General features: G+C 46.3%; 1 protein-coding gene across 6 annotated transcripts in view; it reads right to left on the reverse strand.

Annotated features, from left to right (window-relative positions):
* Nucleotides 1-25,392, reverse strand: part of NUP214 (nucleoporin 214) — a 97,133-nt gene that overhangs the window by 43,667 nt on the left and 28,074 nt on the right. For 5 of the 6 annotated variants that reach the window (XM_058693788.1, XM_058693789.1, XM_058693790.1 and 2 more), the window contains exons 17-24: nucleotides 25,210-25,368; nucleotides 21,984-22,087; nucleotides 19,812-19,994; nucleotides 18,868-18,953; nucleotides 18,688-18,771; nucleotides 10,110-10,370; nucleotides 8,831-8,992; nucleotides 6,534-6,633 (exon numbers count right to left, since the gene is read on the reverse strand). In XM_058693788.1, the coding sequence (XP_058549771.1) occupies nucleotides 6,534-6,633; nucleotides 8,831-8,992; nucleotides 10,110-10,370; nucleotides 18,688-18,771; nucleotides 18,868-18,953; nucleotides 19,812-19,994; nucleotides 21,984-22,087; nucleotides 25,210-25,368 (1,139 nt within the window). Of the gene's footprint in view, nucleotides 1-6,533; nucleotides 6,634-6,742; nucleotides 6,764-8,830; nucleotides 8,993-10,109; nucleotides 10,371-18,687; nucleotides 18,772-18,867; nucleotides 18,954-19,811; nucleotides 19,995-21,983; nucleotides 22,088-25,209; nucleotides 25,369-25,392 lie in introns of those variants that run through there. The other variant, XM_058693792.1, reaches the window with a different exon arrangement.

Raw genomic sequence — 25,392 nt, forward strand, 5'->3', positions numbered from 1 at the left:
TCGGGGCCTGGAGCCTGCTTCAGATTCTGCTTTTCCTCCTCTCTCTGCTCCTCCCATGCTCATGCTCTTTCTCTGTCTCTCAATAATAAATAAACGTTAGGGGCGCCTGGGTGGCGCAGTCGGTTAAGTGGCCGACTTCAGCCAGGTCACGATCTCGCGTCTGTGAGTTCGAGCCCCGCGTCGGGCTCTGTGCTGACAGCTCGGAGCCTGGAGCCTGTTTCCAATTCTGTGTCTCCCTCTCTCTCTGCCCCTCCCCCGTTCATGCTCTGTGTCTCTCTGTCCCAAAAATAAATAAAAAACATTGAAAAAAAAATTTAAAAAAAAAAAATAATAAATAAACGTTAAAAAAAAAAATTTAGAACACGTGAATGAGTAATGGGGTCTCACCAGTCTTGGACGGTGGTTCCTGGAGAAAAACCCTTCCGACAGAATCTAAGTTCTCTGGCTCCCCATGCCCCAGACCACTCTGATAAAGACTAACTGCAGGGGAAAATCCCAAATATCATAAACACGGGAAACTGTCTCAAAGACTGCCTGGAATGCAGAAAAGTCACTCTGCTCTCTGTCACCTGCCGCACCCTATCAGAGCCACCTGCACAGGCGGCGGGCTGATGTGTGTTGTAGGGGTGCGTGTTCCACACACAGATATGAGACTGAATTGTTGTTAAGACTGTGAAGCATTAAAATGTCACCTAAGCCCTTTCTTAATGTCCTTTAAAGGTTAATGAATTTCACTAAGGTAAATATACTGTGGTGAAAGGGGCCAACTACTCATTCTTTTACCCTATTTTAACATTTTTCTTTTTTTTTTTTTTTTTGTAAATTTTTTTTCAACGTTTTTTTATTTATTTTTGGGACAGAGAGAGACAGAGCATGAACGGGGGAGGGGCAGAGAGAGAGGGAGACACAGAATCGGAAACAGGCTCCAGGCTCCGAGCCATCAGCCCAGAGCCTGACGCGGGGCTCGAACTCACGGACCGCGAGATCGTGACCTGGCTGAAGTCGGACGCTTAACCGACTGCGCCACCCAGGCGCCCCATTAACATTTTTCTTAAAGTAATCTCTAGACCCAACGTGGGGCTCAAACTCACGACCATGAGATTGAGAGTTGTGTGCTCCACCAACTGAGCCAACCAGGCGCCCCTATTTCAACATTACAAAGGGCTTAAAAACCAAGGAAGCTGGTTATGCCCTAGTTCGATACATCTTAATCCTGACCACGAGTATCTTGTTATGTATTCACATCTGACATAGCGGATCTAACCCACGAAAGCTGCTCAAGTTAACCAATGAACTAGGAATTTCTGGTAATAGTTTAAAGACAGGTTAAGGCAAGTAAGGACACAGGACATCATCTCAAGAGCAAATGAAGAAACAGAGCAAACAGAAATCAGGAGGGAAGAAGAAAGATGATGATAGAAGATACGGAAAACAAAAGGCATCCGTCCATTTTCTCACCTGTCAGATGGGCAGTCACCCTGAAGTCTGGCCATAAAAGTCTGACACCCCGGGCAGAGATACGGGCAGGCAGGCACCGTACAAGGCTTGTGGGAAGACAAATAAATGTGCCAACAACAGTCACAATTCCACACACGTGACTATCCAAGCACACAGATGCCTCCTTGGTCTCAGCAGTCCTGCACTGGAGAATTGATCCTACAGATACAGCTGCTCAAGTGTGCAAAATGATCTATGTGTCCAATAGCATTCCTGATAACAACAGAAGATGAGCATCCCCAATGTCAATCAGTGGAAGGGGGGAGAAAAGAGCTATCGGTTCATTTTTAGGAGTTTCTTATGTCTGGCAGTGAAGATTGTGACTGCCGACCGTTGTCCCCTGTTGGCCAATTTTATGTCCCTGAAGACTCAGATATTATCCAAGATATCATTAAAGGTCTTCTAACTCAAACTGCGGTTCTTGAATGTCCAGATGCCAAATAACTTACATAATGTAAGTTGGAGCTGCATTAGAGTTCTGAAAAAGATCTATGTTAAATGTAAACACAGGATTCTGTTACGGGTTTATAAGGACATGGAAAATGTCCACAACTAAGTTTCATGACGAATCTGAAACAGGAAGTTACAAAGCAGCATGTATTCCAACTTTACTTTAAGAAACAAAATTTTCACAGAATAAAGATGAATAAGTAAATAGAATAAAGATTTTAATTTTTCTATCTGGTTTTCATAATGTCTACAATGAGTATTTATAATGAGAAAAACCTTGAGGAGCAGTTTTTTAAAGGTTATGGTCATTACTACAGTTATTTTTAAAGCAGGACAACATCTTTAAGTCAGTGAAAGAAAAAACTGTCAACCCAGAATTCTTGGTGAAAAGATCTTTTAAAAACAAAGGAGAAATAAAGCCTTTGGCAGACACACAAGAGCTGAGAGAATTCAGATCTACACCTGAAGAAATGTCAGAGGAAGCCCTTCAAGCAGAAGGAAACCCAAACAAAGAAATGAAGGACACCGGAAATGATAAAACCACCCATGTAAGCAAAAGAGGTTTTTTTTTCTTCTTTGGATCTATTCAGCGGTGTCTGGGTGGCTCAGTCAGTTAAACGGTTAAACGTCTGCCTCTTGATTTCTGCTCAGGTCATGATCTCACGCATCCTGAGTCTGAGCTCCGCCTTGAGCCGCACTGTCAGCCCAGAGTCTGCTTGGGATCTTGGGATTCCTTCTCTCCCCTTTTCTTTCTCCCCCTCCCCTGCTCTCTCTCTCTCTCTCTCTCTCTCTCTCTCTCTCTGTCTCTCAAAAGTAAATATTAAAAAAATCAATTTAAAAGATAATGAACTGTTTACAACAACATATCATGGAATTGATAACGCAGGTAGAAGGAAAATGTACAAACAATGACGATATTGCAAAGGTGGGCAGGGCAGAAATTGAAGAATACTGCTCTAAGATTCTTATGTGATACCTTAGTGGTACGATGTCACTTGGAGACAGACTGGGGTAAGTTAAAGATGTGCACTGTAACCATAATGCAATCCCCAAATGAACACACAGTGCTATAACTGATAAACCAACGAAAAAGATAAAAGAAATCATAAAAAATATTCAACCCAAAAGAAGTTGCAGAAAAAGAAGAATAATGGAACAAAGAAAAGATGAGACAAATAGAAACCAAACAGCATTATGTTGATTTAAACCCAACATGGTATAGGGGGGCTTGGGTGGCTCAGTCAGTTGGGCGTCCGACTTTGGCTCAGGTCATGATCCTGAGGTTCAAGAGTTCGAGCCCTGCGTCGGGCTCTGTGCTGACACCTCGGAGCCCGGAGCCTGCTTCAGATTCTGTGTCTCCCTCTCTCTCTGCCCCTCCCCCACTCATGCTCTGTCTCTCTCTCTCTCTCTCTCTGAAAAAGAAACATTAAAAAAAAAAAACCAAAACCCAACATGATATAATCACATTGAATGTAAATGGTCTGTGCACTCCAATTAGAACAGATTGGGTGCCTGGGTGGCTCAGTTGGTTAAACGTCCGACTCTTGGTTTCAGCTCAGGTCATATCTCGTAGTTCGTAAGTTCAAGCCCTGTGTTGGGCTCTGCACTGACAGTGTGGAGCCTTCATGGGATTCTCTCTCTCCCCCTCTATCTGTGCCCATCCGCCCCCCACTCTCTTTCTCTCAAAATGAGTAAATTAAAAAAAAAAAAAGTAAAAGTTAAGTAAAATGAATCTTGACGCTTACTTAACACCAAGACAATTTAATGTGGGGGGGGGGGGGAGTCTTTCCAACAAATGGTACTGGGACAACTGGATACCCACTTGCCGAAGAATGCAGTTGGAGCCCAATGTCACACTATTTACAAAAATTAGGTCACAATGGATCAAAGACCTAAACGTAAGAGCTAAATCTAAAACATTTACAAGAAAACATAGGTGTAAACCTTTGTGACCTTTGACTGGGCAAGGGTTTCTTAAATACGATTACGATACCCAAAGCAGAGGCAGAAAAAAATAAAAAAATAAACTGAACTTCACCAAAATGAAAACTTTTGTGTTCCAAAGGACACTATCAAGAAAGTGAAAGGTCACCTGAAGAATGGGAAACAAACAATCCATTTTAAAAATGGGCAAAGGATCGGGGCGCCTGGGTGGTTCAGTCGGTTAAGCGTCCGACTTTGGCTCAGGTCATGAACTCGCAGTTCGTGGGTTTGGGCCCCGCGTCGGGCTCTGTGCTGACAGCCCTATGTCTCCCTCTCCCTTCCCTGCTTGTGTTCTGTCTCCCTCTCTCAAAACCAAATAAACATTAAAAATAAAAAAAGAACCAGAAGCTTCCTGCTGAAACCACGGGTCATCACAACTATTTATTAAAGCTCACAGACTTTTATACTAAAAAAAGGTGAATTTTACTATATATCAATCGTGCCTCAATTTAACACGTTTTGCTAAAGTTAAAAAACAAAACAAATCAGATCAGGTCACACACCTACCCCAAAGCATCCAACGGTCAGCAGCCAGGTCCTGACCGAGGTTCCCTAGATATTACCGGATACAGGAATCCGCACCCACCTAACTCCCTGACCTCCTCTCCCTGGGCCCTCCCTCCCGCTCCGGCCACCGGCAGCCTCCTGGCTGTCCTCAACCGGCCAGACTCGCTCCTGCGACAGGCCCTGTGCTTGGAGCTTTCTTCCCTGAGATATTCATGAGACCTGCTCTCCGACCTTTTGGACTTTACTCAAATGTCAAGTGTCAAAAGCCGTGGGAAGGCCTAATTTTACGTACGACAGGAAGATGCGGCTTCACGGGGCAAGCAAACAGGGTCTGGTGTTTCTGAGATACTTTAGTCACGAGCCATGGAGGAGAGGCACCTTCTTTGGCCAGCCTCTTTAAAACTGTAGCCCGTACCCGGATGACCTCCTTAAATCCCTTCCCTACTTCAGGGTCCTCTGTCACACCTGTCACCATCTTAAATACTTCCTGTCTTACTCATTTCCCTTGTTGTTCGTCTCTCCGTGACCAGGGCAGAAGCGGTTGGTTGTCTTTTGCCTGCTTTGTTTAAACGCTTTATCCCCAGCACCTAGAACGGAGTATTAAGTATTTAACGAAGCATTCGTTGAAAGACATAAACGAACGCCAAAATTCCTGAAAGCAACGACGTGTCGGGGGTGTTTTGGTAAAAACAAACCAACAAACCAGCAATCCCACCATGTTAGGCCCCCCCGCCCCCACCCTGTCTTGGCACTCTGCCTCCCGCCAGGCCTCTAGCCATCCCGGCCTTCTTTCAACTCTTTCAACTTTACTGGGAGAGGCGGTTTTGCGTGTCAATTATGCTTAGAGTTAACCTATTGCTCAACAAATGGTCACCAAAAGGAACTACGCGCCGGGCGGGGCCTGCAAGCTAAACAACTGTACTGGAGCCCAGTCCTGCAGGGAAGGAAGAGAAAGTTTCTTCAAGATTCCTTTTGAGTTGTGTTGGTCTATTTTTCTCAAGTCAGAGAAGAGGGCACACTGAGAACTGCTCCTCCGACCCAGCCCTTATCAAAGATCTGCTCAGACGAACCATTCGACGTTTTTGTTTTTGTTTTTTTTGTTTTTTTTTATTTTTGGGACAGAGAGAGACAGAGCATGACCGGGGGAGGGGCAGAGAGAGAGGGAGACACAGAATCGGAAACGGGCTCCAGGCTCCGAGCCGTCGGCCCAGAGCCCGACGCGGGGCTCGAACTCACGGACCGCGAGATCGTGACCTGGCTGAAGTCGGACGCTCGACCGACTGCGCCACCCAGGCGCCCCTCAGACGAACCATTCGAGGGAAACAAAGGTTAAGCGAAATCACAAAGAGGTGCTTCTCCGTGGTTAACGGCTGAAGTATCTCAGAAACACCAGACCATACTGCTTTCATCATTAAGCTGGATTTTCCTGCCTTATGCAATATTCTGCCTTTTGGTGGCTTTTCTCCGCCTTCCCTACACGAGGAATCTGGCTATAATTCCCAAACTCGAATGCACAGTTCTTTCCCTTGGGAAGTTCACAACAACCACAAATGCCATCTGGGTATAAACAGCATACCAAAGCGTCAAGGTCACTACAACATAGGAGAGTGGGTAGGCTTGTTTTTGGCTGTCAGTACAGCCCTGAGATAACTAAGAAATCCCTGGAACGGGCGGGGTTGATACATGGACCAACGTGGAATCAAGAGAAGGCCAGCGGACCAGCAAAACAGGGCCACTCGATAAGGCCAAAACAGAGCAGTGAGCAGACCTGCTCCGCGGGGGTGGCAGAGAGCGGGCCCCATGTGGAAAAAACACGGGGCCCGCGGCTGTTCATCCTGCCGCTGGACGAATCACCGGATACCAACTCCCTGAACGACGCTGGTCTTCACCATCCCTACGTTCAGACTGAAGACATGCCCCTCAATTCTTCCCTATGCCCGGGAGAGGGTACAGTGGACTAGAGACCTAACCTAAGAGAACCTAAGGCTCTGCCGGCCGAGTCTGTGTGCCAGCAGCACTGCTGCCCCCTGCAGGCAGTTCCTCGCTATTACGGAAGAGCTCAGGGGGCTGCAACATACTGGAAAGCAGTCACCTACCCCATCGCGGCAGAGGGGGCTCCAGGATTGTTCTTCAGTTCCTGCACGTTTACCACTTGAGGGACATTCTTCAGAGTTGATTCAGTCAAAGTACTTACAGCTATTTAAAGAGAGAGGAGAGGGGCATGTTAATTGCCGTACAGGATCAAAAATTCCAGCCATATATAAATGCACGGCCAGGACACGAATTCAAGCAGTAATCTTATTACGTAAAGGAAATCTACTCTGGGTAGTTCTGCAGCTCTGTGATCAATGGGACGGCCGGCCTACTCCATTCACAAAGATTATGGGATGAGGCTCTGCGCAATTTAATCAGACGTACTATTTTAGGGAAAAAGAACCCTGGCCAGCTTTTAAAGGGTGGAGCTGTGGCACCTGCCACATTGTTGGCTCGTCCTGAAAAGGGGCGGAGAGAGTAGGAGCATAAGAGAGTAAGAGCGGTGTTCAGGTTGAGGATTTCCGCCACCCACCCGCCCACCCACCCAAACATTCTTTCGCACGGGCGGCTCTTCACCAGATTCTTTTAGGTGCTGGGAATACAAAAAATGTCCAAAACCTAGTTTCTTCTCTAAAGGATCTCACGGCTTAGTGAGGCAGACGCATGAGTAAGACGGAGCTCGGGCAAGAATGGTTGGGGGAAAGGCCAAGAGCCTGAACCAGCCAAACGGCAACAGGAGGGACACCTTCTCATATCTACCAGGCATGTCAGCTTTCACGTCTTTTTTTGCCTTAGGGTTTAAAACTGCATTCCGAAACACTAACATTTTCTAAGTAACTACCAAGACGGCCCGAGCAAAGCTCCCGGGTCTCCTCTACGGACATTTCTGGCACAATGGAAGGCTGTGGCTGAGGCAGGACGGTGGGCCTGTGATGGCCTGCTGTCATTCCCTCCTGCAGGGAAGCGACCAGGCTCATCCTGCCTGAGCCTGCACACATGTCACCTTTCACATCCAAACGTGCCTACACCTCAGAAATGTTTGCTTCCAAAATGATAACAGAGATCACACCGTCTCCCGCTGAGTGGAACAACCCTACACTCTGGCCGATTTTAAGTTTATAAATCATCAACTCAGTCAGCTTGATCTGGGGCCTACTCAGCGCGATGCCGACCAAAATTCTGCACATTCCGAGTAACGTTTAAAGAAAACATCAGAGGATTCTATTTGTTCTGAAGGCCCAAAGGTACCTTAGAAAGCTACCTTGTTTGTGCGCTTTCATACCTGTTTGAGGAGCTTTAATAAGGGTTTTAATACTAGAACTTTTCTTAGAACGCTTTCATCAATGGACAATGGTAATCCTTTTTTGTCATAATCAGACCACTATGTCTTTTTTAGTCTTTTAAAAAGAACGGTCCAAAGGGATACGTGTTCCAAGCAGTGCTAAAATCCACAACCAATTTCCTTCAACTAACACAAAAACACTTGCTTTATGGCGGAGTTTCTTGACTTCAGCAGTATTGACATTTCGGGCCTGGGTAATCCTCTGTTGTGGGGGTGTCCTGTGCACTGTAAGGTCTTTTGTGGCGTTCCTGACCTCCACCCGCTAGAGGCCAGCAGCACCGCCAACCGCTGGCGAGGAATGCGGGGTGACAAGAGCCTCCACTTGAGAACCAGTGGCTTGTACAAACTGATTAGTGGTAACCGACACGCTCAAGGCCCACTACTTAGAAACCCTAACACAGAAGATTCTGGGTAGCCGCAAAGCATTGACAAAGTGCAAGCGCTGATTATGATTAGTTCGCTAGACTTTCCGTCTGTAAAGGCTAACGCAGCCGTCTTTAAGAAAATGCCGTACTAAAAAAAAAGAAAATAAAAAAAAGAAAAGAAAAAGAAAACGCCGTACTGCAACAGAAAGAGCACAGGGATGGAGTCTGGGTCCTGGAACTTACTGGCTGGGTAACCGTCACCTCTCTCACCTGACATTACTCAGAAGCAAAACGGGCACACGAAGACTCACCTCCCAGGGGGGCTGGGATCCTTATGACACTATCGGGCAATTTTTAGTGGCTTAAAGCAGACGCTGTTCAAAAGCAGGGATCAACAACTTCATCAGAAAACCACTCGACTGAATGCGGCGGATCTAATACCTCCCCCGAAAACGAAAAAAGCGTCGGATCTAGTCTCTGCCTTCTTGGAACCCTCTCCCCAGAAAGGGGCGGGGGTGAGGGGGCCGTCCCATCGGGCCTCTCTTCTCAAGGGCAGCAGAGAGAGCCGGCTGTCGCCTGGGACCCGCCGTGCCGGCCGGTGACTGCCGAGGCTCCCGGTCAGTCTCCGCAAAGCGCAGGGCAGCCGTGTTACCTGGGGCCTGACTGGCCATCTGCCGTCTCAGCGCTGCAGCGGCGGCCGCCTGGGGAGCCGAGATGGGGTGGGAAGGACCAGGTGCGCCATGTTTCACGGTTTTTGTTGCAAGCATCGTGCTATCGGCCCCTTGAGGAATAAGTTTGCTGGTAGACGTAGACGCTGAAGGAAAAAGAAACCCAAGCGAGGGAGTGGGTCAGGGAGGAGTGCACAGAAGTGAAGACGGCAAATCCCCCAGTGTGAGGTCGCAGGCAAAACGCTAAGGTTAAAGATGCTTCGGCATAAACACACGAAAGTACCGATAAACTCCCAGGCTGGCGCCTCGATGCTCCAAACATGCCGCGTGCCGTGTGCCTGCTCGACTCTGCCAGCTACGGCACTTGACACAAGCATCTCCTCTGATAGAGACCGAGACAGAACTTACAGGCCAACAGAGGTCAACGCCTCGCTCTCCTCTCATAAAAATCTCTCCATTCCAGCACCTCCCGATCGGTAAGTGCTTGTTCCCTGTTACAAGTCACTTCAGTGTGGGGTGCTCAGCGGCTCAGTCGGTTGAGTGGCTGACTCTTGATTTTGGTTCAGGTCGTGATCTCATGGTTGTGAGATCGAGCCCTGTGCCGGGCTTCACACTGAGCATGTGGCCTGCTTAAGCTCGCTCTCTCTCTCCCTCCCTCTGCCCTGCTCACGAGTGTTCTCTCTCAATTTCACTTCAGTGTGAAATCCTGACACTCTGGAACGAAGGTGTGACAGTCCAACAGTGGTCACCTCTGTGAGCCAGTGCTGGGGCAAGCATGGCAGCTGGCAAGGTCCGGAGCAGGATATGGCTAAAATGATGAGCTGAAACGAGCCAGGATTTGAAAGGCATGAGTTACGGAGATGTGGCTTTAGAGTGAGGCAGACAGCCTCCTCCTCTTACACCTGAAACCACCGTTTTTGTTGTTGTTGTTTTTATGCATGTTTATATATAATCTCTACACCCAACATGGGGCTTGAACCCCCGACCCCGAGATCAAGAGTCGCTCATTCCACCAACTGAGCCAGCCGGCTGCTCCAACACCTATTTTAGAAACACAAGCTAGACTCAACAGGGAAGCTGTGTCAGTGTGAGCCCGGCCGGGTCCCTCCTTCCTACCTCTTTCAAGGGGACCCACCTCCTTTGAATTTGTCTTCTCATTTCTGAAACACTAGCGGGGATGGGCCGGACTGGACTTACGGGGGTGACCGTGGCACAGTTCCTCCATCGGACCCAAACCTGACAGGGATCTCGCTGCTTACTTACCCGAAGTTCCCATCACGCCGGGTGAACCGTGAATCAGGTGAGATTTGGCAAAAGGCGCTGCCTGCGGCAAGACGCCGGGCTGGATGGAAGGGGTGCGAACCACAGGCGCGTGCCGAGGGGCCTGCACCGCCGCGTCTTCGTCCTTACAGGACGCCCGCGTGTCTTCGCTCTCCAAAGACTGGGACACGGACGACGTGGAGCTGGCTTCGTCCAAGTCTTCATAGTATCTCTGCGACAGGAAGGCTGACCGAGACAGGCTGGCTACCAAGCCCGAAACAAACACAAGAGAGATGGTTCAAGCGAGTCTGAGAGCTATGTTACTTTCACTGTCGACGGAGAACTATCCGGTTTAAAAACACTTTAGCGATGACTTATTTTAAGTGGAAGAAGCCGTGGTGGAAGGTGAACACATATGGTTTTGGGTCTTTGCTCAAAGGAAGCTTTGAAAACCCGAGCTGCGTAGGGCGGGAACGTTTTGAGTGTCGAACAAACAACAACAAAAAATGTGAAGTAAGAGACGGAATACATGCAAATGCAGGAGACCTCGAGCCCCCACCAGAAGCTCTCACAGGCAGAACGACAACAAACCAAGGAAAGTACCAGACAAGCGTCCACCAAAGAGTCACTTTGCAACAACAAACTTTTAAGAACAGGCGTCACACGAACTGGGAAGACTGAATGTCCTCAGTCCCGGTGCCTCCAACACGCCCAACCATCGACTGATTCTTTTGAATCAATTAGGTTAAAAAAAAAAAAAAAAAAAAAGTCACTGAAGTTAATCCTGACTTTTCCCGCTTTTTCTTTTTTTCCTCCTGTTAAGCGATGAAGGAAGGCTTCCTGCCGTTTTGGAATACATTATTACTTCCCGTATACCAGAAAAACCATACACCAAACAAAAGACCCGGCCCTTTCTCAGGTTGTTTAAGACCACTGCTAACATCTGACTTCCTGCCTTACAGGCCCATCACTCCGCAAGATTTTGTCGCAATAGGCAAATACAACCGAAACCCATCGCTCCCTGTTGGGACTGCTGCACTCGTCAATTTGGTGGCCGTGAGCCAAATGGGACTAGGTGCGACAAAAATAATTGAAAGTAATTTAATGAAAATTTCGAGTTGTCAGCTTCACCGGCCACGCAACAACTACGTGTGGCTACCATAGTGGAGTGCACAAATATAGAATATTTCTCTGGTCGATGAAAGTTCTACCGGACAGCACTTTGCCAGAGTATTCTCGCGCACGTACTTATACAACAGGGTCACTTAGAAATACCATCCCAAACCACCGGCACTGCTAGTGAAAGCGCAGTGCAGATTTCCCGAGACCGTACTTGGCGCCAGGTGCCGTGAAAGGGATCTATATAAATGATCCCCTTTAATCCTCCTAACTACCCTAGAAAGTAAAAATTGCTATGACTGGACTTTATAACTAATGGTTAGGAAGGCTGGGGTGCCTGGGTGGCTCAGTCAGCTAAGGACCCGAATCTTGGTTGCAGCTCAGGTCACGACCTCACGGCTTCTTCGTGGGTTCAGGCCCGGCATTGGGCTCTGCGGTGGCAGCGTGGAGCCTGCCTGGGATCCTCTCTCTCCCTCTCTCCCCCACTGCGCCGTCTCTGTCTCTCTCAAAATAAATAAAAAACTTGACCACGTCCTAAACAATATCACATAAGACTGAACCCTGTGTGAGGCAGAACTGTAACCCCATGACCTTTGCCCCTGGTGCCACACCCATAAGGTTATGCTTCGTCGGACGGCAAAGGGATGCTGCAGACATAATTAAGGTTACTCGTCAGTGGGTCTTAAGATAGGAAGGCTGGCCTGGATCATCCAGGTGAGTCCAATGTAAAATCTCACGAGCATTTCAAGGCAGAGGAAGTCAGAGAGCTGAGGCATAAGAAGACCGTGCTCTCGCTGGCTTGCAGATGAAGGGGCTGGGAGCACGTGGCAAAGAAACACGGACCTCAGTCCTACAGCTGCAATGAACTGAATTCTGCCAGCAAGTAGAATGAGCTTAGCAGCGGATTCTTCCCCAGAACCTCCAGGCCAGAGCCCAGCCCGGCCACCATCTTGGCTTCCGCCCAGGAGCCCTGAGCAGAGGACACAGTTGAGCCCCTCTGCGCCTGGACTTCTGCCCTACACATCTGTGATGCTTTCAGCCACTAAAGGTGGTGCTTTCAGCCACCAAAGCCGTGTAACAGAGTGTGCAGAGAACAAACACAAACCTCACATTTTCTCAGGGCCACCGTGCTCTAAAAGAGTTCTCTAAAATCTTCGTTCCCGAGAGGTAATAGCAACAAAAGACGATTCACATCCACTGCCTTCAAGAACTGGATAGAGAGAGACTGACGTTACTACGTAACTCCCAAGGTCTGATATAGCCCGGGAGACCTCGCAGTTTCCTCCTTCATCATCGGGAGGCCATTCGCTGACCTTGGATGGAGGGAGAGCCACTGGATGAGACATACAAGCGCTATGCTCACTCGCAGAGGCCAGGAGGCTGGGAGGCCCAGTCTCCCAGCGGTGCTGTCCTCATAGCTGATATGAGCCGCTCCCTGCTGGGCTCAAGGATGCAGCTACCTCCTGGCAGGAGAAAAGGGGCCCGTTGAAACCTAAAGAATCTTTCTCTGCTTAAACTCCAACTCAGGTTAGAAAAGGCAGAATGCCAGGTTAAGAGGAAAAAAGAAAGACCGAAATCATTATCGGTAGATGCAAACGTCCCATGTCATGGGGAACATACACAAAGTATCACCTTTGAGCTCAAGATAAGGATGCCCACTCACCACTTTAATGGACTCTGCACCGACCGTCCTAGCCAATGAAATAAGGAAAGAAAAAATAGAGGAACAAGAAAGTAGAAACAAAGTGTGTCTATGAAGACTATAACCATTCCCATAGAAAGTCCAAGAAATAGCCACAGACATTATTGGAATAAATGAGTTTAGCTAGGCTCCTGGATACAAAATCAAACATGAAAAAATCCAATATATTTCTATTATCACATCTAACATAAAACGAAATTTAATGAAAAAAACCCACCATTCTAAGAACATCAAAAATACGAAACTCTATGAATAAATCCAATAAAAGATGTGTTTGTCTGTCATGAAGAAAACACTGAGAAATTAAAGACCCCACTAAACACACACCATGTCTAGGAACTGAAAGACCAACACTGTACAAACATCAATTCTCTCAAGTCAGTCTCGAGATTTTATGCAATCCCAATCAAAATCTCAACTTTTCTTCTAGAGTTGAGGGATACAGAATTTAGCAAGACAATTCCGATATTAATATGGAGATGGAAAGCGAGAGCCAAAGCATTCTAGATCACAGGTCAGCAAACTAAGACCATGAGGCAGCTACCTGTTTTTATAAATAAAGTTTTATCGAAACACAGACAAGCCCATTCGTTTGTATACCGTGTATAGCTGCTTTCTCATCACAAGGGCAGAGTTGAATCAGGTACAACAGAAATCATGGGGCCAGCAAGCCTACTATACACATATATATACATATGTGTATATACATATATTTTTTACATTTGTTTATTTTTGAGAGAGAGAGCGAGAGAGAGCGAGAGAGAGAGAGAGAGAGAAACCCAGCGTGAGCAGGGGAGGGGCAGAGAGAGAGGGAGACACAGAATCTGAAGCAGGCTCCAGGCTCCGAGCTGTCGGCACAGAGCCCGACGCGGGGCTCGAACTCACAGACCGTGAGATCAGGACCTGAGCCGAAGTCGGATGCTTCACCGACTGAGCCACCCAGGCACCCCTTTACTACCTTTAAGAAAAAAAGTTTGCCAACCCCTGTCCTAGACTGTAGAGCTTTCTGTGATGATGGCATTACTCCATCTATGTTTCCCGTCACAATAAACACTAGTCGCATGCGCCTACTGAGCACTTGAAATGTGGCTACTGGGTTTGCGTAACTGAATTTTTAACTTTAGTTTTTATTAATTTAATTTAAACAGCCTACTGTATTAGACAGCACAGCTTCGGAATTTAGAAAAAGAACAGTACTGAGGCTTTATTTTAGTAGGAGTTAATTAAGGCAACGTAGTAGCAGTGGTTTCCAACCAGTGTGTGAGACCAACAGACCTGCACACAAGGATAACTGATTTATAACAAAGGTGGCCACAAAGCAGTGAGGAAAGGGGTCCTTTCAATAAATATTATTGGGATGATCAGCTATCTAAATACAAAACACGTATGTCTCAGGCACAAATCAATTCCAGACAGTATACATCCACACGATGGACAACTATTCAGCAACGAAAAGGAACGAGCTACTTATGTGTGTACGCATCACGGGGGAACCTCAAAAACACACTAAGTGAAAGAAACCAAACAGAAAAACTAGATGTGATCCCATTTATATGCAATTCCCAAAAAAGGAAGATCCACACAGAAGGAAAAGACATCAGTGGCTGCCGGGGGCAGAAGACGGAACGACCACAAAGAAGCATGAGAAAACTTCCCGAGGGGTGCAGGTGTTCCCAGACTGGAATGTGGTGACAGCGATACGATTCCATAAGTTTTAATAAAAATTCTCAAACTCTATGCTTATAGAAGATGAATCTTATGTAAACCATACCTCAATACCATCGTTCAGAAGAAAACCAATTCCAGGTAGGTGGTAAATCTAAATCTGCAACACAAAACGTTAACATTTCCAAACAATGAGAAAAGTGCGCGCATACTCTTGTTACCCCGTCCTACAGAAGGATTTCTCAAACCGAACACGGAAAGCACCAACTGCCCAAGAAAAGGCTGGTAAGTCTATTTTAAAACTAAGCGTTTGTTTTTGCCAAAAGACATCACCGAGAGGGAAACGAGGAACAGAGGGAGTCCCTACAACCCATATAACCACGAAGGGCTGGTATCCAGAATGAATAAAAAGTTTTACAAATCAGTAAGACAGATCACCCCATAGGTAAATGAGCAAAGATGGCGTCACACACTTCACGAAAGTCAACTATTAACTAAATATTTAGGAACACGTAAAAGGGTTATACCAGAGTTTCAAAGGAAAAAAAACTGACACTATTAAGCTTGGCAAAGATGCAGAAAACTGAAATAGTTTTACCTTGACGGTAAGAGTAAAATAAGCTGGTACACCCACTTTGGAAAACTGCACAGAAGAATCCACCAAAGCCGAGCGTGCGGACAGAGTACAAACCACTTCCATTCCGAGCCACGTGGCCAAGTAAGAGGAGGACGTATGTGCCCCAAGGACATGCACAAAGATGTTCAGAACAACATTCTATTCCATCAGCTAAAAACCGCAAACACTAAATGCCCACTAAGAGGAGAATGGATGAACAGATGCGGCACATTTATACAGCCAAATACCACATAAACAGCCACAAAACCCATCACAGCCTCCCGTGACGACTGAGGACTCTTAACAAACCTGCTGTGCAACAAGAGAAATCCATCCAGAGAATAAATGAATGGACGGAGACAGCAGGCCAAACCCTCAAAAACCAGGCAAAACCAAATGACAGTGTCTGGAGAGACAGGCTCCAGGTAGTAAAGCTCACAACAAAAGCCAAGTTAAGGAGATTAAAGAGAATGACAACTTCACGCAATGTCCAGCCCTAAACCGGATCCTTGATTTAAAAAAAAAAAAAGAGTTGCCATGAAGGCCCAAAGAGGGACAGCTGGCAAACTGTGAGTATGGACTGCATATTGGTAACAGTGTTCTGTGAATGTTAAATGTTCTACCCCTGACCACTGTATTATTGTGTAAGAGAATATCTTGCTTTTAAAGGACACATGCTGGTTAATTTAGGAGTAACAAGTCCTGTCTGCAACTTATTTTCAAATCAGTTCATTAAAAACAATAGAGAGACCTGTACTCTAAAAATTACAAAACACTGACGAAAGAAATTGGAAAGAACACAAAGAAACAGAAAGACGTGCCGTGCTCATGGACTGGAGGAACAAATAACGTCAAAATGGCGATACTACCCAAAACAATCTATACATTTAACGCACTCCCTATCAAAACACCAACAGCATTTTTCACAGAACTAGAACAAACAATCCTAAACTTTGTATGGATCCACAAAAGACCCCAAACAGCCAAAGCAATCTTGGAAAAGAAGAACAAAACTGGAGGCATCACAATTCCAGACTTCAAGTTCTATTACAAAGCTAAAGTAATCAAAGCAGTATGGTAAAAAAAAACCCAAAAACCAAAAACCAAAAAACAAACAAAAAAACAGAACAAAACAAAAATCCAAAAAACAGTATGGTACTAGCACATTAAAATAGATCACATAGACCAATGGAACAGAATAGAAAACCCAGAAATAACCCCACAAGTATATGCTTAACCTTTCACAAAGGAGGAAAGAATACACACAATGGTAAAAGGACAGTCTCTTCAACAAATGACGGTGGGAAAGCCCAACTGCTACACGCAGCAGAATGAAGCTAAACTATTTAATTTTACTACACACAAAAATGAACTCAAAAAAAGGGAGCCCGGGTGGCTCAGCTGGTTGAGCGTCTGACTCTTGATTTCGGCTCAGGTCATGATCTCAGGTCACGCTCTGTGGACTCGAACCCCACGTTGGGCGCTGCGTTGACAGCGTGGAGCCTGCGTGGGATTCTCTCTCCCTCTCTCTCTGCCCCTCCCCTGCTCATGTGTGCACACACACGTGCTCTCTCTCACAAATAAATAAAATTAAGAACAATAATAAACTCAAAATAGATCAAGGACCTAAATGTGAGACCCGAAGCCATTAACAATCCTAGAAGAGAGCACAGAAAGCAATTTCTTTGACATCGGCCATAGCCACACCTTTCTACACAGGTTTCCTGAGGGAAGGGAAACAAAAGCAAAAATAAACTACTGGGACTACATCAAAACTAAAAGTTTCGCCAACAAAACTAAAAGACAACCTACGGGATGGAAGAAGATATTTGCAAATTATCTGGTAAAGGATTAGTACCCAAAATCCAAGAACTTCTACAAGTTGACACCAAAAACCCCAAATAATCCAATTAAAAAATGGGCAGAAGACACGAACATTTTTCCAAAGAAGTCACACGGATGGCCCACAGACACACGAACAGATGCTCAACATCACTCATCATAAGGAAAACACAAGTCAACACTACAATGGGGTATCACCTCACACCTGTCAGAATGGCTAAAAATCAAAAACACAAGAAACGAGGGTTGCTGAGGATGTGGAGAAAAAGGAACCCTTGTGCACCGTTGGTGGGAATGCAAACTGGTGCAGCCACTGTGGAAAACAGTATGGAGGTTCCTCAAAAAATTAAAAATAGAACTACCCTACCATCCAGGAACTGCACTACTGAATATTTACCCAAAGAAAAACAGTAATTCAGAGGCATGCACTCTTATGTTTACTGTAGCATTATTTATGATAGCCAAATTCCAGAAAGAGTCCAAGTGTCCATTGACAGGTGAATGGATTAAGACGATGTGAGGTGCATGTGTGCTGCATGCTGCGTGCGTGCGTGTGTGTGTGTGTGTGTGTGTGTGTAGAAACATAAAAAAGAATGAAATCCTCTAAGGATAAGCAGAATTATACGGTATTTGTCTTTTCGCGACTGGCTTCTCTCTCTTAGCACAGAGTCCTCAAGGTATTCTTTAGATTAAAAAAAAAAAAAGCTATTAAGAATTCTCTGGTCTCTTTTTACCTAATTCAACATTATATGATTAGCGAAAAATTAATAAATCATGATACAGTGAAAATTAAATTTCTTTTAAAAAAAAATTTTATTTTTGAGAGAGAGTGTGCAAGAGGGGGAGGGGCAGGTGGCCGGGTGGGGTAGACAGAGGATCGAGAACGGGCTCTGGGCTGAAAGCCCGATCCAGGGCTCCAAGTCACGAACCGTGAGATCATGACCTGAGCCAAGGTCGGACGCTTAGCCAACTGAACCACACAGGAGCCCCTAAATTTCTTTCTTCTATTTTAATTACCAAAGAGCATCTGTTGGTGTAAAAAAGTTTCAACTCAAAACAGAATTTCAAAGAAAAAAGCAGATATGAGCACTAAAGCAAAGCAAAATTATGTATGAAATTACACATGACAAGTATTTTTGAAAGAAGAAAATGGAGACAATAAATCTAGATAAGTTAAGGGAAAAAAATAGTGTTTCATAAGTTACAAAGCTTCTTTCCAGCCAAGTGTGATTTCACTGTCATTCCCTCACCAGTAGTTTCTTTATTTAAGTGATTTTCTCTCCCCCAAATGCAATTCTACTAAAACCCCACACAAAACAGAAAAGTAAAACATCTCCATACAAAGCGGAGACTTGGATCCCTAGAGCCAGCTCAGTCTCCTCCGAACCCTTGGGAATGACCGCCATATAACCTAAGGACTGCGGAATACAGCGTCAAAGCCAAAACGACGACCTCCAACTGCCGTGTCCTGTATGGATAATCTGCTCCCTACTCCGATATTCAGATGGACAACAGATTCTGGGGACATGTTCTCTATTTCCCATGAAGAACCAAAGGAAAACACAGACACACAGACTCCCATCCTACTTCCACACCAGGTACTGCGTGTTTTAGGCTAAAAAATTCAGGACCTTTACCTGGAGCGGTGGATCTCACTGGAGGCGTCTTCCTCTTGGCCAAGAAGTTTCTCAGTTGTGCTTGTTTCACGGGGGACAGTTTGGCTGCAAGAAATTCAAGAACCGTTAAGTACTTAAGACTTGGTTTTTTAAGGTGTCAACAGAAGAGAACAGACAGGTGAAGACGGAGAAGGTGTTTACCCGGCACTCTGGGCAAGGGCTTGGTGTGGGATTCTATGCTGGTTTTCAACAAGGCATTGCGGAGACTTTCGAGGTCACTGTCAAAACTGAAAAGAGGACAGGGTTACCTACAAACCGACTACGACCTGAGAAATCTCCCCGAATATAAATGCCAGAGATGAGAGCATCCCTAATATAGAAACAGGAGATCTGAGCCATCAGTGTAGTCAATCCAAAAGGAGACAGATTCCAACCTCCCCCCCCCGACCAGCAAACACAGCACCAACAGTGCTTCAGCACAAAGCGCATCTGGCCTAAAGGCACAACCACAAAATCACCCTAGGAACTTCAGGGGAAAACTGTCTAACTGTCGGGTCTGAAAGTTTCTGCTCAAAGTGACAAGTCTTGAGTTTCTAGAAAAGTTTGTCAACCTAATTCTGCCAGTTAATTTTCTTTTTTAAAAAATGTTTATTTTTGACAGAGAGAGAGAGAGAGAGAGAGAGAGAGAGAGAGAGAGAGTAAGCAGGTGAGGGGCAGACGGGGGGGGGGGGGGGGCAGAGGATCCAAAGCAGACTCTGCACAGACAGCAGAGAGTCCGATGTGGGACTCAAACCCACGAAACGTGAGATGATGACCCGAGCTGAAGTCAGACACTTAATGGATTGAGCCACCCAGGTGCCCCTCTACCAGCTGATTTTCAAAAGAACAACACTATTTCTGTAGAATCTGCCGTCATCTATTGGCACCTGTTTCATCAGGCACACTTAATTTCACTCTGATAATCCTCTGACGGAGGTATTGTTACCTCCATTTTTTTAGGATCAGAGAGGGTGAGGAACCTGACCAGGATCCCACAGGTGACAGCAGAGTCACTTTCAAACCCACATCCGAACTACAACTTTTGCACCTGACTCCCGAGATTCATCGAGTGCCAGTGGCATTGCCGGGCCTGTTTTCCTGCACACCTGTGAGGGCTGCTCTGGGAGCTAACATCCGAGGGAAGGCTCCACTGGGAGGTCTGGTTATAGAGACGGAGCTGCTGGAGACTGTCCACCAGTTGGTTCAACCTCTTCCTCTGCTGGTTGATGATTTCCCGGTTGTTGGCGAGGGTGTTAAACAGCGTCTCTCGCTCCGGGACCAGCAAGCGCCTGGTGACGGCAAAGAGGAAGGAATTCAGCGTGAATGGTCCAAGTACCACGACCGTAACAGTGAAAGTATAAAATGGAGAACACCCAGGGGACAAGCAGCATCAGGGAATTACCAGAACATAAAAAGAGGATGAAAGCTGTACAAAGATGATACAGAAAGAGGAACAAGCGGCTTAGGGTAAGCAGGCCAGGCCCGCAGCAAAGGACAGCGTAACCAGACAAAACCTCACGGAGGTTCTCGACAAGGGTGGGAGGCAGAGTCAAAAGTGAGGGCAAGGAGGAGCACGTTCAGCTACACACTCAGGGTGTGTGTGGTTTTTTGTGTGTAAATTATACTAACAAACAAAGCCCGGGGTCCACTGGAGGTCTATGGGGAGGTCATGTCTCCAGCGTGCTATCAAGAAACACTGGGATTAAGCACGCAGTGCAGCAGCGAGGGGATAGCCCACCTGAAAGAGCTCAAATAAGAAAGGAACAACAGTCCCTTTCTTTCTGGTGACAAGGCAGTTCAACATAAATTTCTAAAAAGGCATTTCAGTAGGGTACAAGGTAATATTTAGAAGGGCTTAAAAACAGAGATGCACCAAAAAACTATACAGATTTAAGAACTTAAACTCTGCAGAAAGGGAAGTTTAAAAAAAAAAAAAAAAAAAAAAAGGCACGCGAAGGAGAAAATCCATAGGGTTGTCATAAAGGAGAAGAGAGTCTGGTTTCTCCGTTACCATCACGTACTTTAACAAAACTTTTACAAAAGCCAACTTCTTAATTAGCAGAGAGAAATCCAACAAGATTCAGAACAGAATGTTCCTGCTGTCGGGTCAAGCCATTCTCTCCCATGCGCTTGAACGTGAATTCAGAACCAGGGCAGGGAGTGTGAAACCTCGAATGGGGCCCCACTGCCCAGGGGACAAGTGCTCCAGGCCAGAGGCCACGGAACCCTCCCCCTGACCGGCATCCGGAGCATCAACGCTCACCTCTACCTTCCCTGATCTGTGCTCCAAACGGAGGCACACAGGTCAGGTACAAAACCTTCCTCCACACTGTACGATGCAATGTATTAAATTCTGTTTACTGAATTTTAAGCACATTCGAGCCCTGCCCCTGACATCACACCCAGGTTGCCCCACTTACAAGTTCTGTGATCCCACAGCTTCATAAACAAGTAAACAGATCATTTCCCGGTTTGTTTCCTTACAGGGCTAATCACACTAATCAAGTGTAGGTGTTTCAAAACGCGAGCATTTTGAGGGCCGATCTGTTTCTCCGCTTTCCTGCGGGCACTTCACTGTTCTCACAATGTACTGCTTTCTGTTCCTTAGGGAACACAGAGGGCATACAGCCAAACATCCGGGGACAGAAGGCCAGGGTAGGACAAAGTTCTCCTGTGCCTTCCTTCCCTTCCTTCCTTGTAAGTCATCCACACTAATTAGGAATGCTTCCTCAACAAGATTTGGAACATACAGAAAAGCAGAAAAGTTCCCCTTAACCCCATTCGCAGCTGTAAACGACTATGGTGACAGATTTCTAGCCTTTTTTCCACACTGAGACCTCCAAACTGAGATCATCCAGTATGGTTTTGGTCTTCTCCTTTTCCATATTTTATATATTGGATCTAACAATTATCATTATGTGATTATTTCATATATTTCATGTCACACACAACACGTATTTAATGATTTTCTGACAACATGCTACGCAGTGGTCACACAGAATTCTGTGACCGGACTCACGGGGTGGCTCCTCTAACTTCTAGATACTAGGTCACGTCCAATCTCTCGCTATCATAAATTGTGCCGCGACACAAACTCCTCTATGTTGATGGTTGTGAGAGTTGCTATTATTTCTGTAGAACAAGTTTCTAGAAATACGGTGACTAGGTCGCAAAAAAGAAACACCTGTAGGGTTTTGGATCCATGTTCCTAAACCATCTTTTAAAAAGCCTACAGCAGTATCTCCTGCCACCCACAGTGGATGAGGGACCTTGCTCACTTTTGTTTTCTCTTTTGTTCCAGATGCCGATCCCATTCCAAGTCCAGCACGTCATTCACATCTTGGACGGCAAATTTCACATACTGATGGAGGCGCCGGATTTCCTACGAGGAAAAAAAAAAAAATGAGAAAGCAAATGACTCTGTTTTCCAGGAGCCTGGAGGGAGGTGCACCAAAACCACCAAAATAATTTTGCAATGTTTTCCTACTAAGAACCAGAAGGAACAAAGAAAATACAACAGGCTTTAATCGAATCGTTCGAATGGCGTAATTAAAATGAACAACGGAACTCAACCTTTTTAACCGTGACAGAGAGGTGACGCAAAGCAATGGGAAAGAGATCGGGCGTGCCGGTCTAGGGCTCCGGGGAAAATGCTGTGGCTCATTCTCTCATTTGTCAGCTCCTACAGAGTAACTCAACATGCTCCGGGAATTTTCCACTGCACGCTGCTGCTCAGACAGCGCACCCGTGTAGGTTTTGCTCTCCCGCCCGTGAAATTAACTGTAACACAGACAAAACTATCCTACAAGAGCGCCGCAGATAATTCTGAACCTGTCTGTTCACAGCACAGGACCCGTAAGCCTTCCTACCGGTGGAGAAAAACTCCCCTCTTCTCCAAGGGGAGTATCACCAATAGAAACTGAATTGACCATCACTAAAATTCACATCTATTCATCTTAGGCCTGCAGTAGTTTTCTTTAAGTTTCAATGCAGAGTCAACCTTCATGGCTATACAACCACATTCTCGAAAATAAAAAGTAAAACGAAGATAAAGCATTCCATTAAGCACATACACAAAGGCAGGCAACGTGCGACACACCGGGAGTCATCTTTACACCTGTACAAAGTTCGTACCGTGTTTCATTTTAAAAATTACTCTGGGGTAAGGGTATATGCCCCAACTGAAAGAGAGCAAATGTCATTTAAAAAGAGCCAGGCTGGGGCGCCTGGGTGGCTCAGTCGGTTAAGCAGCCGACTTCGGCTCAGGTCATGATCTCGCGGTGTGTGGGTTCGAGCCCCGCGTCGGGCTCTGTGCTGACCGCTCAGAGCCTGGAGCCTGCTTCGGATTCTGTGTCTCCCTCTCTCTGACCCTCCCCCGTTCATGCTCTGTCTCTCTCTGTCTCAAAAAAATAAATAAACGTTAAAAAAAATAAATAAATAAAATAAATAAATAAATAAATAAATAAAATAAAAAGAGCCAGGCTGATCCCAGGGAGAAGTAGCAGTGACCCGAGCAACAAATGTAAGTTGCAACTCCCTGCTCGATGGCGGCGGGGAGGCCTTCTTCTCTGAGCACAAGGGTGACTGTGCCTCTGCGAGCTCACTAGCATTGTTTCTTCCAAGTGCCCTCCCACTCTGTCTACCAGAAAAGCGAGCTTCCCTTTCAAGGCCTGTCATAGATACTTCGTTTCTGTGGCTTAGCGGCTCCCTCGTCTGCAATGCCATAGCAACACGTCCCACGTCATATTTATACGTTCCCTTTTCCACTGCCACGCACCCAGCCACCGGGATGGCATGGCACAGCACAGCGGTTAAGAGCGCAGGCTCTGAGCCACACTCAGGGTCCAGCATTTATTCGTGGGGACATTCGGGCAGTTCCAGTACCTGTTTCCTTCTCCCCTTCCGTACACGGCATATACTGGATAAGTGCTATTATTATCTGCTTAGTACTGTGAAAAGAGAAAAGCATCTCCTTTTGAATGTCCCCCCAGAGCTGCATGCTTTTCTTCCAGTTTGGACACAGGGCAAGAGGTGAAAACGCACGTGACAAGCAAGCGTATTGGGATGCAACATGGCGGGGGTAATCTGAGGAGGGGCAGGCAGGGAGTCTGCTTTCTCTGAGACAGTAAACATCCACGGTCCTCCAGTGATACCACAAGGACTGAGTGACACAGCAGGGGTCCTTCGGCCTCTCCGGGACAGGAACATTTCGCTCATTTCCTACTATAGTCAGTTTATCAGGCGTGGGACAGAAATGGCAGACAGAGTAGAGTCCACAGCCTCCAACCCTCTGAGGCAGGAGGGAACTCAGCCCGGTCACAGTCCTCACATCCTAGGTGAGGAAGACCAGACCGGCCACCCGTGCACCCTTCCCTACCGGGACCTTGGGCAAATGCGAGGAGGCAGGAGGTGACCCCGCTAAGGCTGGAGACACAACAATTTTCAGTAAATTGGAAGATGAAAACAAAAACCAGATTTTGCTGCAACAGAGAGTAAGAATAATTATGAACAGATGAGAGAAGTAACCTTGCTGAAGTCCGGTGTACGGGAAAGGGCCCCAGCAAGTGGAGCTTTCCATCAGGTTCCACTCGAACTAACAACATCACCATGGGCAAACTCAGCCCAGGGGACCCAACCTCCTTATCTGCATACTGGGATCAACAACGCTCACCTTGCAGAGCAGCGGGTTTTGAAGTCCAGAAATAATGTGCAAAAAACACCCAGCAGAGTATTAGCACTCAATGAGGAGTTGCTACATGAACGCTTATTCGTTACCTGATCGATAAATACATTCTTCCCAACGGTACGCTTTCCCCCAAGCATAAAGTTTAATAAAGAATTCTGGGGGCGCCTGGGTGGCGCAGTCGGTTAAGCGTCCGACTTCAGCCAGGTCACGATCTCGCGGTCCGTGAGTTCGAGCCCCGCGTCAGGCTCTGGGCTGATGGCTCAGAGCCTGGAGCCTGTTTCCGATTCTGTGTCTCCCTCTCTCTCTGCCCCTCCCCCGTTCATGCTATGTCTCTCTCTGTCCCAAAAATAAATAAAAAATGTTGAAAAAAATTAAAAAAAAAAAAAAGAATTCTGTTTGTGGGGCATCTGGGTGGCTCGGTTTGTTTGGGCGTCTGACTTTGGCTCAGGTCACGATCTCGCGGTCCGTGGGTTTGAGCGCCGCATCGGTCTCTGTGCTGACAGCTCAAGGCCTGGAGCCTGCTTTGGATTCTGTGTCTCCCTCTCTCTCTCTGTTCTTCCCCTACTTGCACTCTCTCTCTCTCAAAGGTAAATAAAGATTAAAAACAAAAAACAAAAAAGAATTGTTTTCATCCTAAAATAATTAAATGGAAAAGTGCAGTTTTCTTTGTCACAGCTAAGGAAATCTATGCAAAGTAGGTAAATGATTCGCAGGAAGTTAACAACTTCATGGGGGCAGTCTTCCAAATCAGGACCTCATAAAGGAGACGGACTGGCAGAGTTTGTTTTACGAAGCTCACCTCGGCCGGATTCTCTTACCTGGAGCTTTGCTTCGCTCTTGGGATCCAGGGGTCTCTTATAGAGCAAGTGCACATATCCAGAGTCACAATTTCTCTCATTTTGCTCTCTGGCTTCTTCAACGCCAGCAAAGCCCTCAAGTAAGGTTGTTTTCAGGGTACTTATATCTCCATGAAGAGACTAGAAAAGGTACAAGGATGTTTT

The sequence above is a fragment of the Neofelis nebulosa genome, chromosome 12, assembly GCF_028018385.1.
Source record: "Neofelis nebulosa isolate mNeoNeb1 chromosome 12, mNeoNeb1.pri, whole genome shotgun sequence".
NCBI lineage: Eukaryota > Metazoa > Chordata > Mammalia > Carnivora > Felidae > Neofelis > Neofelis nebulosa.